At 50.3% G+C, this 15,337-nt stretch overlaps 5 protein-coding genes across 5 annotated transcripts; 2 read left to right on the top strand and 3 right to left on the bottom strand.

Moving 5' to 3' along the window:
- Positions 1 to 208: 208 nt before the first annotated feature.
- Positions 209 to 3,532, bottom strand: phzA (putative serine/threonine protein phosphatase). Its single transcript, XM_057153553.1, has 4 exons — positions 3,492 to 3,532; positions 1,320 to 3,190; positions 1,075 to 1,227; positions 209 to 933 (listed from the first exon to the last, which is right to left on the bottom strand). Exons 2-4 carry the CDS (start codon positions 2,676 to 2,678, stop codon positions 904 to 906), a joined length of 1,542 nt encoding a protein of 513 aa, XP_057007891.1. The 5' UTR covers positions 2,679 to 3,190; positions 3,492 to 3,532; the 3' UTR covers positions 209 to 903.
- A 1,459-nt stretch (positions 3,533 to 4,991) lies between these two features.
- N7473_007614 (LSM domain-containing protein) lies at positions 4,992 to 5,410 on the bottom strand (the record flags this gene model as incomplete). Its single annotated transcript, XM_057153554.1, has 2 exons — positions 4,992 to 5,192; positions 5,300 to 5,410. The coding sequence occupies 2 exons, from the start codon at positions 5,408 to 5,410 to the stop codon at positions 4,992 to 4,994; spliced, it is 312 nt and encodes a 103-aa protein (XP_057007892.1).
- A 902-nt stretch (positions 5,411 to 6,312) lies between these two features.
- Positions 6,313 to 7,566, bottom strand: N7473_007615 (uncharacterized protein; the record flags this gene model as incomplete). The annotated part of the gene is made up of 2 exons (XM_057153555.1): positions 6,313 to 7,034; positions 7,128 to 7,566. 2 exons carry the CDS (start codon positions 7,564 to 7,566, stop codon positions 6,607 to 6,609), a joined length of 867 nt encoding a protein of 288 aa, XP_057007893.1. The 3' UTR covers positions 6,313 to 6,606.
- A 615-nt stretch (positions 7,567 to 8,181) lies between these two features.
- N7473_007616 (protein MEMO1) lies at positions 8,182 to 9,416 on the top strand (the record flags this gene model as incomplete). The annotated part of the gene is made up of 3 exons (XM_057153556.1): positions 8,182 to 8,336; positions 8,398 to 8,466; positions 8,537 to 9,416. The coding sequence occupies 3 exons, from the start codon at positions 8,182 to 8,184 to the stop codon at positions 9,414 to 9,416; spliced, it is 1,104 nt and encodes a 367-aa protein (XP_057007894.1).
- Positions 9,417 to 11,917: 2,501 nt separating this feature from the next.
- Positions 11,918 to 13,261, top strand: N7473_007617 (phosphatase PAP2 family protein; the record flags this gene model as incomplete). The annotated part of the gene is made up of 3 exons (XM_057153557.1): positions 11,918 to 11,983; positions 12,058 to 12,572; positions 12,640 to 13,261. The coding sequence occupies 3 exons, from the start codon at positions 11,918 to 11,920 to the stop codon at positions 13,259 to 13,261; spliced, it is 1,203 nt and encodes a 400-aa protein (XP_057007895.1).
- Positions 13,262 to 15,337: the final 2,076 nt, after the last annotated feature.

The following is a 15,337-nucleotide window of genomic DNA, read 5'->3' on the forward strand; positions in this document are numbered from 1 at the left end:
GTAGGATGTGCTTTGAAGTTTGTATACAAGTGTATAGGGATCTGTGCGGGGTTGATTGATTAGTTTAGGCAGGTCGTCTCTAGAATTGCGATACTTGGCAAATGGCGAAAGCGAGCTTGATGCTCTGCAGTCTACAGATACAAGCCTATCTACACTGATACAACCATCTACTGTCTACATATAAAATGGACCAAAGTATTGTAAGACACTTGAATTGTTCAAGCAAAGCAGCTAAAAAATCAATGCAAGACTAGCGCCACCGGATAACAACTTAGATTGGATAAGGATAACCGACCCCCTCCAAACACCAATTTCTAAGAGAATAGAGAAAAGAGAGTAGATACATAAAGGCAGAGGAAATCGGCCAGACGCGGGAAGAGTAGAGCTACCCAGCGATATCGGGGCCGCGTTCATGTCTGTACCTGATCAGCGGCATACATGCCCAAAGGCACGAGCCTAACGAGCGGGGTGAAGGCAAGGCCTTGGCCCAGAAGAATAGCAACCCCAGGCCTGCTTTCCTCTGCATGTCTGGTCATAAATGGGATCCGCCTGCGCGTGGAATAGAGTCTGGGCCGTTTCGGCATGAATCGAACCAGGTTATCGGAGGGTGGCCACGATTTGGCACGACAGACATTTGACACGACTAATCTTGTGGGTCAGAAAAAGACATAAAAGTCTGGAGAGGACCCTCGATGGAGAAAAATCCTGGCAGATCCCAGCGTAAGTTATTTCAGTCTTCAGCCACACTCCAGCAACGAAGCTGCAACCATCCGGCTGATGAGGGGGGTAGGTGAAGATCGGGTTTCAATTTCTGTCGGGTTCTGCAGATGGGTGTGCGCCAAGGGCGAGGGTAGCATATATCGGATCCCGAGATCGGGACTCGTAGGTTGTCGATCATCCAAACTAGAAACTCTGAGCGGAGGGCAGTGCCGGCTAAAATAGGGAGCGTAATGCGTCAGTTATTGAACGAAGTACCAACGCAAATGAAAATGGGACTCTCGGCATCCTTCTACCACGCCATGGGACTCGCGAACGACAAAGCGAGGAAATGCAAGGGAGGGTTGGGCATCTTACAGGACTGCTCAGCATGCTGTTTCGCTTATTGCGGCCCTTCTTGATGTGATTCTTCAAGGCGGTCGAATCCAAAGGCTTCAAGAGCTCGAAACTGCAGAGGAGCTCGCCAGAGACTGACATGATAGCACCCCAATTGTCGAACTCGCCGCAGTACTGCAAAAAATCCAAATATCAGCAATTGCTCCATGAAGGATCGAGGAACCCTTGTTGCCAAGCACAAGAAAAGAGGGGTTGAAACTACTTACGTTGGGCGCTGAAAAGACGGTCACCAGGATCCGATCCTGATAAAACTCATACCCATCCTCGACCACCATGTGGGCACGACACACCAAATCAAAATCATGGCGTTGCAAAAAGTTCATGATCACCTTTTTGCCGAAGCAATAACTAACACCACGTTCGTTCGGCTCCCAATCTTCCTCCATATCCGCCGGATCACTCCACAGGAGATCATTCAGTAGACCATAATCAGGAACATCGGTCGGCCGGGCAATACCCCTAATATCGTCCATATGCGACAGACTGGGTGACAATCCACCGTGCACACAGAAGATCTTACCGGCCACAATGGCGGCAATGGGAAGACAGTTGAAGGTATCGATAAAGCCCTTCCAGATCTTGATATTGCAACGTCGCTTACACTCGTCATAGAAACCATACACCCGCGTGACGTTAGCACACTCATGGTTGCCGCGGAGCAAGAAGAAGTTCTCCGGGTACTTGAGCTTATAACACATCAGCAGGAGGATCGTCTCCAGACTCTGCTTGCCCCGGTCGACGTAATCGCCCAGGAAGAGGTAGTTTGACGCCGGTGGGAAACCGCACATCTCAAAGAGGCGAATCAGATCGGTATACTGACCGTGGACATCACCAACGATCTTGACCGGAGCAGACAGCTCCAAAAGGGCCGGCTGGGAAAGGAAGAGCTCCCGAGCGGCAGAGCAAATGGCAGTAATCTCAGCATTCTTGAGACAAACGGTCTTGGTGACCTTGGCGGAATAACCAGCATCCAACAGTCTCGAGATCATGTCATCCAAGTCGATCGACTTCAATGCGCCCATGCCCATGCCGGGAGACCCGGAAGTCTCGAGCGGGGCGTTGAGAATGAAATCCAAGATAGGGTTGAGTTGATTTTCTCGCTTGATCAAGATCGATTCACCCGCCTTCAACGCAGTTCCAACAGGTGGACCGCCAGACGGAGGACCGTCGGACACATGGTCCACCTCGCCACTCTGCTGCATCGCATTCACATCCTTATGGCCGCGCTTGAGGCTGGAGGACAGCGACGGCGATGGTGGAGGCTCCGGCGTGCCAGTGCGCGAGACATTCTCAGAGCCTGGAGACGAGAGGCCAGCGACGGAGCCAGGTCGACTGCTGGCAGATCTAACTGACCCCGCGTCGGACTTGTCACCTTGACTTTCGGTTCGGGAGAGGGCAGTTGTTGAGCCACGAGGGCTGTCGGTGCTGCGGGCACCGGGGATTTTCGAGCGAATGGAGCCGCGGAACGAGCGAAGGGATTCTTTGGTGTCAGATTTCGAAAAGGACGGGTACGACTGCAACGGGTCGCCGGAGCTGGCGTTGCCCTTGGAATGCGATTGACCCATCACTGCAAGGCTAGGATAATTGCCAAGCTAGGAACGAGGGGGCGCAGAGTGATCGCACGAACAACAGAGGTTGCAAGCGTGACGCCGAGAAAAGGTGCCCCTGGGCGTTGGAATGTCTTGGCTTCCTAGCGCCGGGGAGAGCGCAAATTTCCAATCACCAGTATATCAACCTTGCAGATACCCGACAACCGCGTGGGCAATGTGAATTCGAGGGCTTTTCTGCAGCTGGTTCACCACAGGATGCGGCGGCTTTGAGTCGTGAGATCTCGCCAAGAACGGGCAGGCAGGCGAGAAAAGTTAAAAGGGAAGGATGAGCCGGGGGAGGCAAGGGTAGTAGGTAGGGCGATGAAGCGACCGGACACTGTCAAGCAGAGAGATAGCAGAGGAGATTTCAGTCAAGGCGAGACTACGAAGGATCGGAAAGGGAGGTCCGGAGTAAGCTGCGCAAAGCTGGGTCGGGAGGAGGGAAGAGATGAGAGGCGTAGCTCCGAGGCTGCACGGACAGGAAGCTCCTGCACGCGAGATTAGTCTCTGCCCAACGGGAGCGATCCAGTCAGGCGGCGAAGGGAGATGGATAATCGACAGGGCTGATTTCCACTGGACCTTGAATTTCAATCAACGGAGTATGTGGAGGTTGAAGAGGAAAAGCAAGGGAGGAGTGAGGGAAGTTGAAGTGGTGTGGGTTATGGAGGATAAGCGGGTAGAGAGGAATGCGTCATTATGTATGAGGATCGTGGGCCTGATGTATCCCGCTTGAAGTGGAGAGTCGGAGGAGGGGGGGAATGAAAGAAAAAAAAGACCAGAGAAACTCACAATACTTGGGGATATTGAAGATTGAAGATTATTGAATATATTGAGATTGATTTTTAAAAAAGGGAAGGGAAAAGAAAGAGGGGAAGGGGAAGTGGTTTAGATGTAGGGTGCAGGTACTCCGCCACCGCTAAATTATGTGGAAGGTACCTTCGCAGTACCGGAGAAGGCGGACTGAGCCAGTTACTGTGGTGTAAGGAGTACTTCTGTACTTTTGGTGTTGCGTATGTTTGACTTGTCCGTATGAGACTCTGAGACTCTTGGGAATCTCCGGTTCTGGCCACTTCACTTACTTAAGCATTACCGCCGGATCATCTCCGGCCCGTGGACCAAGAGTCTGGGCCCCCGATATTTTTAGTCGCCGTGTCTTTGATGCGTTCATGACTCCTACCCACTACGATTAACAAGCCAGGTTTAATTATGGTGTGTTAGAGAGATTGGAGAGACAGCTAAAGTATTCTTGGTTTAAAAATAGGAAATAGAAAGAAAACTACAGTTGTATGAAGGCATCATGGTAGAAAGAAAGTGAGATCCTATCTACAGCTCCGTCGATCCAGACCCTGGCTCGCCTCTTGATAAGCACAATCTATGGGATCGTTTGAATCATACGCGCCCTCGATTTGAATTCGGTCCGATAAAAGAAGGACAGTGCGAATGATACTGCAGATAAAGTCTTTTTCCTGAGTCCCGACTGACTATTGGAGGCCACTCTAGCCAGTAACATCTAAGTGTTCATGGAGCTTAGACCTCCTCCGCCGCCCCTCTTATCACAAACGGCGGGGAAACGGGCTGAGGTATCCCTCCACCGGGCCAGCCACCATAACCATCGTGCATAGATTACATTCAAAACACAGTTCATGGGTCTTCGCGACCCTCACGTGGTATATGCAGCCTAAAAGAGTTCGGGGTCCCGGTGCCATGAACCACTAGCCATCAAAACGGCTTCCGAGAGACAAAGGTAGATCCAGCTCCATTGAGACGGGTGGCTTGACCTGGCTACAGATTGGACGGACTGAGAGCCGCAGAGCGTCTCGGTCCTGCACAACAGCCACTGCACGAATGCCAAGGTATCCCCGTGGCGGAGACACCGCCATTTCCTCCTCAATCCATTGCCCCCTTTCCGCAAAGACCTGCAAAAGCAATTCCCTAAATGGACATTTCGTGACAGCGGACCTGCTGGCCAAGCCTCCATAATCCTGCGAGAAAGCTGCTGTGTTCCCCGGGCCACGTTGATGGAGCAGCAGCAAGCATCACATCTGCCAGGACAACCGGTCCTTGGCGGCCCCACCTTCAACCCTCGTGCCCGCGGAGAGGCGGACTAGGTGGTAGTTGTTGTGGCATAGGGCAAAGGCAGGTCGGGATTTGGATTGGTATGTATCACATAGGCTTGGCTCCGCCAAACTTCTCGTAATCCCGGGTTTCCCCAGTTCCTGGGTTGCGTCTCATTGGAAGGGTAACAAGCTGAACGTCTGGTGACCATGGGTGCTGCCCGAGTTCAGCCGACTATTCCAGCTCAATTTTTGTGATATGGCGGCCTGGGATCACGATGAGGCCAATGAGTCGACTGCTCATGTTGACTTTGACGGTGGCAGCTTTGGGTTCGGTCTTGTCCCACGACTCGGTCTCCTTTGCAGCAGCTTCATGGATGGCGGAGGTAGTAGGGAGGCGGTACTCGAATGAATTGGCGAGAATGATGTTTCGCTCCTGTAGTATGACAATATCCAGAATCAGCTCCGCATGTAAATATCCCAGAGCGTAATCTTTCATATGTACTCTCGCTCTTCGATCACGATCACGAAAAGGTTGCTTACCGCGTCAGTGCACTTGAAGAGGCCGACAAACATACGACCATCAGTGGCATGAATACGCAAGGTCCGACCTATCAGGCCATTCAGATACTCGACTGCCTTTTCGCTCTCCATTGTCGCTGTAGATGTCTCAGTCGATAGGGTGAGTTCAGGGATCGGCGCAAGCAAGATCGATTTAGTGCGGGGTTGAGTGTTTGCAAGTTTCGATGGTGACCCGAGGGGCAGGTTTCGAAATTGATGGGTTAGATGTAAGCGCAGGGTGTTTGATCATCCAAAGTCGAGCAGCTGTGGTCTCATCACAAATCGCTCGCCGGTGGTTTGGAAGTGAAGGTAGTCACCCTCGTTTGGAAGCCAACACCTCGGGAAGGAGCTCTGAGTGCCTGAGGCCATCAATCGGTGGCCCACATCAGCCATTCCCTTCAACCTCGTCTGTAACGATGTATATTCGAAACGAGCCTCTTTCGCTCAAAGAAAGACAAAAAGGCTTAATTAATCTGCCAATGTTATACATCGATTCTACACATCTCAAATCTACAGGATTTACAAGGCCATTGCCTTTCTGTGTCACTATCTACACGACCTGCTCTATCTGATCAGATTGGACTGCGAGTTAACCCCGGCCAACGTAGTAAAACGTTCAGTTACTGTTGACAAACTAGAAGAATCTAATTTCCCATTCTCTTAAGTAAACGGACGGATGTACCCACATATGACTTTGTCTTTGATTGTCACTGGACTGCTGTATCAAGCGTCGCGTATATGCCTAAAGGTTCATTGGGTACCAAGTCTTCAGAGCTTGAAAGTTGCCCCCAGCTTTATTCCCATTGTCTCCTCCTGCTTTACGCTCTCCTCAACCTTCTTCCCGACAGCAAAGCTCAGTGATACTAACACACAGGCTACACCTCTGGTTCTTGTTCAAGGACCGACATGTCAAATTCCATTTCTCGGGTGTCTGTGGACGCAGCTAAGCACTCTACAGGATTCTCGACACATTGATACTTTAAATACTAGATGTGACCAAGTGGGTTCATTCAAGTATTACACCCTTCACAGCTATACCCCTAATACCTTCTTCCAGCAACCCAATCAAGATGAACATTCCAACGCCAATTCCGTACAACAACCGGTCCTCCCCTGAGAACCGATGTGAACCAGAGATAAAAACAGCCATAACCTCAAACGCCTTCCCAAGAAAACCAACATATGCAAAAGGTATAATGAGAAGAAACCAACGGCCTCTCCCCTCTAAGCGACCAGCGCTCAAATCACGCAGAACCTCAACAGCTCTGCAGCTTCCCCATGCAGAAGCATCAAGCACCTCCATTCCAGAATCCCCACTTGGCAACGGGATTCGAGCTATCGCTACTTTCCCCACCATCCATGTCCATGTCCACGTCCGTCTCGGTCTGGAAGAAGCCCGGGCTCGTGGTCTCACTTCCGCTCGTGCTTCCCGCCATGTTCATCTGCGAGAATGCCTGGTGGCGCATGATCTCTTCTTTATCCAGGGCTGTTTCATTGGCACGAGCCGCGAGCGCTTCACGGGAGGGTCGGAAGGGCGACATGGCTTCTGCTCGGGGCTGGAAGAATCGCAGCAAGGTCTGCTGGCGCGGGTCGACGGTTTCGGGGAAGGGAATAGAGGGATCTGCGTCCATCATGGCGTCGTCTGCGGTGTCCATGGGAGTAATAGGTTGTTGTTGCTGCTGCTGTTGCGCGGAGAAGATCCAGCGGAGGGTTTTCTCTGCTCTCGTCAGCAGTTGTTTCGCTGTCTGTCCAGGACAAAATGCGCTAAGGTCTATACTGGAGACATCTCTACCAGATGAAGGTCACGTACCATATACCACGTCGTCATCTGGACGACCGTTTCGGAAACGCTTTCGGGTCCGGCTGGGAAGGTCCTTTGAGCTATCGGACATGCCCCATCCGCTAGGCGTGGAAATGGCCAAGCTAGAAGGGAGGCCGGGGAAGGAAGCTTTGCGCTTGAGGGACATTCCAGCGGTGATATTATAGGACGGGGTTCCAGAGAGGCAAATGGAGAACCCTGAGGGGAGCATTTGCAGATTTAAAGCCCAGAGTGGTGGTGTAAGAGGCAGAGTTGCATCTGGACGAGAGGAAAAGGCTGGAGCAAAGGGCGCATGCTGATTGGCTGGGCGCGTCTTTGGTCGGCGGATTCGCGTTGACCGGGACACGCTAGTCCGGAATGGGCAACATTGCACACAGCACGCTGGCCAGCGCGGAGTGATGATGCTGAGGTTGGAATACGAGGCTGTCATGAGTAGAATACCACAGACTGGACGTATTATTTGAGGTATTAGCTAGGTTTATTGCTTTTAAATACAAATATGTATGGTTGGCTGTTGGGAATCTCATAATCTGAGCGTGCAGGGACCACTGCTGGAATGATCCAAATCAGATCGCTTTAATCTGATCAATCACTGTAGATATTGATACCATATGAGGGCTATCTTGGATCGGTAATTCCATTCGAGCTCGGCGTTGAAGGGCCACAGAGTATGTTGCGCTGCAATACCTTTAGAGAAGTTGGTTAGCTACAGACTAGCCTTCTTATAGTTCCATCCCTTGACGACGTCATTATATGTTGATGATTGGACAGCCAGGAAAAACCAATTCCTATAGTCGATTTTCCCACCAGTAAACATTCATAAGGTCTAAGTCGGATATAAAAAGATCCTCTACAGCTCAAAAACCTACCATCCTTTCAAAAAAAACCCGGGATACATATTCCAGACCGTCCGGCATCCCGCATTGTGCTCCACTTGACGACAGTTGCTTCCCCCGCTTCTCCTCACCCGGAGCTTCCCCAACCTAAAACCTCCAACCTTTACACCTCACTCAGAACCCCAACCAGGACAGAAATACCATACATCATGGCTTCCAGAGAGGCCACTCATGCCAACTCCTGGTACTCTGGCAGTGCTCGAACCCTGACTCGTGAGCTGGACGCCTGGCTGGCTCAAGTGCCAGAGTCCTTGGATAAGGTTGGATCGCTGCCAGTGCCTGGAGCTCGAGTGATTATTGCTCCGTATGTATATTAACAAGCCAAGACCATACTTGTTGAAAAAGTAGAATGACTGATGAAACAGACATGCGGGGTATTCCTACTCAGGACCATGTGCAGCCTTCGCATACAAGGCCCTTGATCTATCCAAGGCGTGAGTTTACCTGCTGCGCTTTCTACTCTACCAGAGCGCAATGTATCTCATACAGGAGCTTGAAATCTAGAAAGCGCATTTTCATCTTGGGCCCATCGCACCATTACCCACTGTCAACGCTGGCACTGCCTCAAGTCACCTCTTACGAGACCCCGCTCTCGAACGACCCGCTGCCACTTGATACCGAGCTTATCAGTAAGCTCCTAATTACACAGGCAACCAAAGCAGATGGATCGAAAATGCGATTCAAAACCATGAGCCAGTCTGTCGATGAGGATGAGCATAGTATTGAGATGCACTTACCATACATCCATCGCCTGCTACAGCTACAGTTCCCAAACACTCCGACGGCAGAGTACCCACCCCTGGTCCCCATCATGGTGGGAAGTACCTCTGCCGCGACAGAGCAGGCATTTGGCACACTGCTAGCCCCGTACCTAGCAGACTCAACCAATGCCTTTGTGATTAGCTCGGACTTTTGCCACTGGGGTCTGCGCTTCCGCTATACATACTACGTGCCACAGGCTCCTAAGCCAGGACCAGTACTTCCACTGTCTAGTGAGGAGCTACCACAGCCCGGACAAGATCCTGACGATGTCTTGAAGAGTATCGATTCGGTCTGCGCGGGCCATAACTTGCAGCGACGTGACCGGGTCTCGGGGACAGCACCCGCTATTCACGAGAGTATCTCTGCATTTGATATTGCGACTATGACGGCTATCACCACTGGATCGGCCCGCACGTTCCTCGACACTATTGAGCGCACTGGGAATACAGTCTGTGGTCGACATCCGATTGGAGTGATTATGGCCGCACTTGAAGTTGTGACGGCGAGCCAACCCGAGAGCGGGAAGGGTCTCTTCCATTTCATTCGGTACGAGCGTAGCTCAGATGCGGTGGATGTGCAGGACAGTTCTGTTAGCTACGTCTCTGCTGTGGCAATTCTCTAAGCTAGTGACTGTCTCTAGACTCTATTCTTATGATGCAATGAATAATGGCCTTTTCACTTTCTCATTATTCAGCCGTAGTGTGCGACACCGAGGGATGAGCGGCATGCCCGACTAAGAAGGGTACATACAAGTGGTTTCCACTAAATCATTTACATATTGACTGATTGGCCTGAGTTAATTATGGCAGCTTCAGCCAAGAGGCGATGGGGCAACAGGGTCCTTACATGTGAAGTAAGGGTTTGACCCTTCACTAACGGCCAAGTGGTATAAGGTTATTCACAATCCTGAATAACTCTATCTCTGACTGTAGGCCAATCAAGTCATCGATTAGGGGAGTGCTTTACCTGTAGTCAAGTGTAGAAATACAGTCATTCAAATATCCGAACATTCGTAAACCAACATAATAGCTTTTCCCGTGATCACCGACGTTGGATCTGCACCGGATACGCGCGGAAGGCACCGAGACATGAAAAATCCACGGCGATAGCAAGTTTTCAACAAACTCTCCTCCGTACAATCGCGATGAATAAACAGCCCATTCCTCGTACCTCGGCACTCCATCTATTTCCCAAATCACATTATTATTACTGTACATATAACTTTTCCTCGCCGAACGGGGAATCCGTACGAGAACTACGAACACGACTCGGAGTCCGGCCGTGCCAAGTACCGAAGACCGACCTTTCCATTCGCCGTCCTCCGTAGAGTAGTGGAGCAGACCAATGGATCCATCTCGGGAGAATCTTCGGTGCACTATTGGGGGGTCTGATTATTGGCAGGTTTTATGCATCTTTTACATTTGCGCTCATTCGTCGCAATCCTTTCTTAAACAAGGAACTTTTGGGACACAGGGATCATGTAAGCGGAGAAAAAGGACCTACTTGACCGGACGGGACCTATAGTAGGGAATGTGGATATGCATGGTATGGCTCCTGACACTGGGTCGAAATGGGAAACTGGGCATGAGGGCTTAACCGGGTCAAAGTTTCAGATGCATAACTTGGACAAGTCTTGGACGCCGCACCCGTCATGGGCCAGCCAGAGCCAGACTTCGGTGCTTCGCTGGTTCGGAGCTTGCTAGTGTGCAGGATCTGATCAGATTATTGAACGCTGACGCGGTGTGGTCCCATTCAGGGCGTTGAATTGCAGCGCTGTGGCTGCTGTCTACATCAGCTACTGTGGCTATGCAGGATGCATTCCAGAGTGAGTGACTAGTAGACTACTCCTTCGTATTCCGTACTGGATATTTCGAGGGAGTTCCCTGAATAACAGGCCCAGTCGCTGCGTTTTTCTTGTTTCTTTCTGGACTGGTCTAAATGGGGACATGATTGCGCCAAGAGGGGAAGTTGTCTGGTACTGGAGACCAATAAATTCGATTAGGAGAGGGTGACGATGTGGGGCGCCTGCAAAAATTGCAGGGATTGAGAATCAAATCAAAATCCGATCCAGGGTGATGATAGTTGTCAGTCATTTACTCGCGATAGTTATCATCACCAAATAATCTATCTGTATAATCTCCTTCGTACGGCCGTAGAGAAAGGTGGTTTGTATTATCTCCGGGCAGTGATGGATCGACACAGCCTTATCGGGTTCGGATAACTAACGAGCCAGTTGATCCGTCCTCCGTACTCCAGTCCATAGCTAACCATACTCCCAGGTCTAAATACGAATACGGGTGGGCGAACATCCGAACGCCTGGCGTACGCGGAAGCAAGCGCCTCCCCATCTCCGGGCCACGCCGTATACGTAATTGCTCACCAACCATGCCCGATTTCGAACAAAAACTGAGCCTTCTAGTGTTTGTTCTCCCCCTTATCAACGGTACTTCAAACCAAACTCAGTCTCATTAGCCACCCCAACTCCATAGTTAAGTAGTTCCAGCGGTCAATCCCCGCCAACTATGGAGTTCGATGCCAAGGAACGCCCAATCGCATCGAGCACACGACTCCAAGCCCGATCGGTCAAATAATGAGACCGTCCCATGCAGCAAATAAAATGATTATAGACCGGTGATTGGGTATTCGAGAGGGGCTACACATCATTTTAGTTATGTAGAGCACATTTATTACTACATTCAGCTGTCCGTACGCCGTCTCTCTCTTTCTGGACCGAGCCACCCCTGGGCCAAGACACGCGGCCGACTACTCCGACTGTCCCAATTCCAAGTCCCTCGTTCCAGAGAGCTGAAAAGGTTGTGTCCCTCCCCCATATCTTTAACCCTGTTTTTGTCCCCCTCAAAAACCCTAGGGGCTCCCCTGCTCCTTGAATATTTCGTCGATCCTTTTATATAATCATAAACATTTGACCTTGCTCGTGGTGGTCGATTTTCCGCCCTCCGCTTTCCGCTCTCTCTCCTGGTCTTTTCTTTTCTCATCCCTTGCTCTCGCCACCTTATTTATTTACTATTATTTGTCAACCGCCCTTGTTTAGGTATTTCTGTTTGAACAGATCCTTAATTTATTCACTGGAGAGACTGCTTCGGAAATTCATCTTTTACCAAAATGTCGGCGACCACGCCGGACATGGGGAAACCCCAGTTCTCCTCCCACTCATGGCTGGAACCATTGGTAAGTACCTAAGCTCCTTGACTCGGTCCCTCAATCCTCGTGGCACAGATCTAATCAACATGGCTTGATGATAGGTGGTCGTGAGCATCATGATTGGCTCTCTCGTGCTCAATCGGCGCAAAAACTACAGCATATTCGGCAATAGATTCACAGACGAGCGCAATCCCCGCGGGTATTTTGACTCACCAGATGAAGTTCGCGGACAGTCGCCCAACCCGATCAAAGCAGAGCGCGTGTGTGGCATTCCTATCACCACGCCAGACTCCTCGCGTTGGGCCAACCATATCCACAGCCGCATCTTGTACAAATTTCCCTTCTTGGTGGAGATGTTCTATTGGGCTGTCAACTATCTGTTCTATTCTGTTACCAAGGCGACGGCACAATGGTTGGTACCGGCCCAGGTGGGTGTGGTCGAAGTTGCCCAGCGACATGGTGAGGATATTCTTTGGTTTGAACATGAGTCTATCTTTAGATGGATGTTCCCGATCTTGGAATCGGACTTTCAGGGTTATTTCCTGGGTAGTCACCCGGGGATCATGACCTTTTTCAATCGCATCTACTCGCTCGTGCATATCCCAGGAACTGTACTGTGAGTGATTTCCGCCATGAATCAGACCTTCAACATACAGAACAAAGCAGGACTAACTTCTGGAAAGGTTCATCTCCTGGTATTATCACGAAGCTCCCAACGCCAACACTTTCGCCCTCGTCCGCCGAACCATGACCCTCGGCAACTTCTTCGCTTTCGCGACCTTCTGCGTTTACCCATGCATGCCACCCCGTCTCCTCCCTGAATCCTACCACTTCTTCGATACCGTCCGCCAAGAGCACGCCGAGAGCGTCTGGGTGGACAGCAAGTCCGTGAACCAATTCGCCGCCATGCCCAGTTTACACTTCACCTACGCCTTCGTGATCAGCAGCACATTCCTTTACCACTCAGAAATCTTCCGCCGACTCCGCGGCAAGCCCGTCCGCAAATCCACATTCACCCAAATCATCTATACCGTGCTCGCGTTCGCATACTCGCTGCTGGTTCTCAGCGTTATCGTCGCGACTGCAAACCACTACTGGCTGGACGCCGTCATGGCCATGATTTCGGTGACCGTGTGCTTCATGATCAACCGTGTGTTCTTGCTACTACTGCCAGTCGAATACTGTCTCTGCTGGGTGTTGCGACTGGCCAAGCCACCTCCCCACGTTGGTGGAAACAAGTCGGACGATCTGAGCGGTACCGAATCCCCCAGATACCGGTCTGTGCCGGACTACGATGTCGTGTGATCTATATCTTCTTTCCTAATATTTCCGTCATGTCGGGTTTACTGTCCCCGCCATATACTGCATACAACGCTTTGCATTTGCACTTGCATTGTTTTTTTCTCTCTTCTAAATTCAACTACTTACACAAGCCGATGTGTTGATTTTACCTAGCCTTGTTGGGAGAAAGTTTTGGCCCCCGCACGCCACCACCTCGTGATCTACATTTTAGCGTCAAGCTCAATCTCGGTTCGGATGGAGCCGAAAAGATCTTCTTTTCGGTGGACTTGAAAATAATACCCGATGATGTGTGATGATCCTTTTTTTCTCGGCGTACTTGATTTTTTTTCATCGATGTGATCTAGTGTTGCATACAGATATAGCAGGTCATGGTCATGGTCATAGACCTGGATACCTCCGTGCCCGAGGGGCTTCTGAATTGAGAAGGCTGCAGTTACTGCGAACCTGCGCTACTACATAACCTCATCTTGTGATGCTTATTGCCCGGTTAGGATTCCTGCGGTAGTGCATGAAACTGTTCCCCAGGTTGCTTCTCCGGTTGTTGCTGGTCAGCAGACATTTCCCCAGATTTTAATTTTCCTTTTGACCACCCACCTGATCCTATACATATGTCCCTATTCCCTGCTTAGAGATGGCCCATGGGGTATTGACATGTGCCTTGAGCAAAATATAAGCCTAATGCCCGCAACCCGCATAAGAAAGTAACATCCCTTCGGCCGTTGATATCTAGCAGCATCTCCCATCACACGATCAGCATCAAATCATCCCTTCTACAAATTAGGTTGTACGGGTCGGGAAAATGGATGCGTCATGCACCTGACATATATATCGAAATACTCCTTTTTCTTTGTTGAAAGCTCCGCGGGATAACCTTGACGGGATTACCCCCGGACAAAGCAAGCAAGAAATCAAGAAAAAATGTACACATATGGTGAAACCGATCGCTAATAAAATTTAAACATCCATCCTCGGGTCATTTTCTTTTTCGCAAGTGCTGGTCTCACCTTTGATCACCCTTCAAGAAGGTTGTACACTGTCCTGAACACCCAAACCTTGATTCTATTATCCCGCCTGTCCTATGCAGGGTTCTAGTCTGAGGCCGGATGACAATGTGAAGCAAACTTAGTAGAAATTTCAAAAAAGCCACCAGAGATAAAGAAATCAATACTAGCATTGTAGGAAGTACACCCTACCTAATACGAGCGTGCCATATTACTCCATCGTCATTGGTACGCTCTTCCATTATCTACCCCTGGACCCCTAAGCCTAAGCCTTACCGAACCCTGATCCAGGGGTGCCTGGACTTTGTCGCAACAGCCGAGAACTTGTGACAGCCACCAAGATCCAGGGTCGAATCGGCATTCATCATTCGTCGATCCTTTAATTTAGAATAATCGTGGGCGCGGGGCTAAAAGGTGGACGTTGATAAACGCATCGACCACCTATCGCATCTGTTGGTAAGGTTGTCTAAACGGTCAGCCCTGTGCCTTGAAACGCTGTCTATTTCCACATTCTATAGTAAATCGTATAGATCCCTTTCGTAGATAAATTCTCCTTAAAAGCCTAAAAACTGCAATTCAAAGTTCAAACCCTTTGTCCTCTCCAGGTTTACCCCACTCACAGGCATTGTGGATCGCAATCGCACGCGACGCGCCGGTGGCGTCCATCGCGCGCGCCAATTGATTCTCGGGGGTTTTATCGCCGAACATTTTGTCTGACAGGGTGATACTGTAGCAATGAAAGGAGACAATCGGCAAATTTCCCATGATCACTTGCTTCCCCTACCCCCAAATTCCAATAGACTTGTGCTGCTAATTCGTCATAGACCCTGATGACTGACTAGTTTTGAGGTAGGGTCGCCGTCAGCAACGCAGACGTCGGATTGGTCCCTGGCTGTCCTCCGAGTGATACTGCTATCCCGAAGGATCTCGTGAAGGAATTAGAGATAACTCCTGGAGGAAAAGTTCCTTCGCCCTTTCATTATATCACTCCTTCTTTTCCCTGGATAGGCTCTTTTTACTTCGATTGTTCTTTGCATTTGCAAGGTTGTTTTACCTACCGGTGCTGGCTGCTGGGCAT

The sequence above is a fragment of the Penicillium subrubescens genome (assembly GCF_028828155.1).
Source record: "Penicillium subrubescens strain IBT 31985 chromosome Unknown utg000005l_segment0_segment0, whole genome shotgun sequence".
In the NCBI taxonomy this organism is placed as follows: Eukaryota; Fungi; Ascomycota; class Eurotiomycetes; order Eurotiales; family Aspergillaceae; genus Penicillium; species Penicillium subrubescens.

What these genes read in the sequence shown, in the direction of transcription:
- phzA (XM_057153553.1), bottom strand. Translation starts at nt 2,678, where the DNA reads ATGGGTCAATCGCATTCCAAGGGCAACGCCAGCTCCGGCGACCCGTTG. An exon ending in CCGTCTTTTCAGCGCCCAAC is followed by an intron (nt 1,228 to 1,319) that starts GTAAGTAGTTTC and finishes GATTTTTTGCAG; the next exon opens with TACTGCGGCGAGTTCGACAA. An exon ending in ACAGCATGCTGAGCAGTCCT is followed by an intron (nt 934 to 1,074) that starts GTAAGATGCCCA and finishes TCCCTATTTTAG; the next exon opens with CCGGCACTGCCCTCCGCTCA.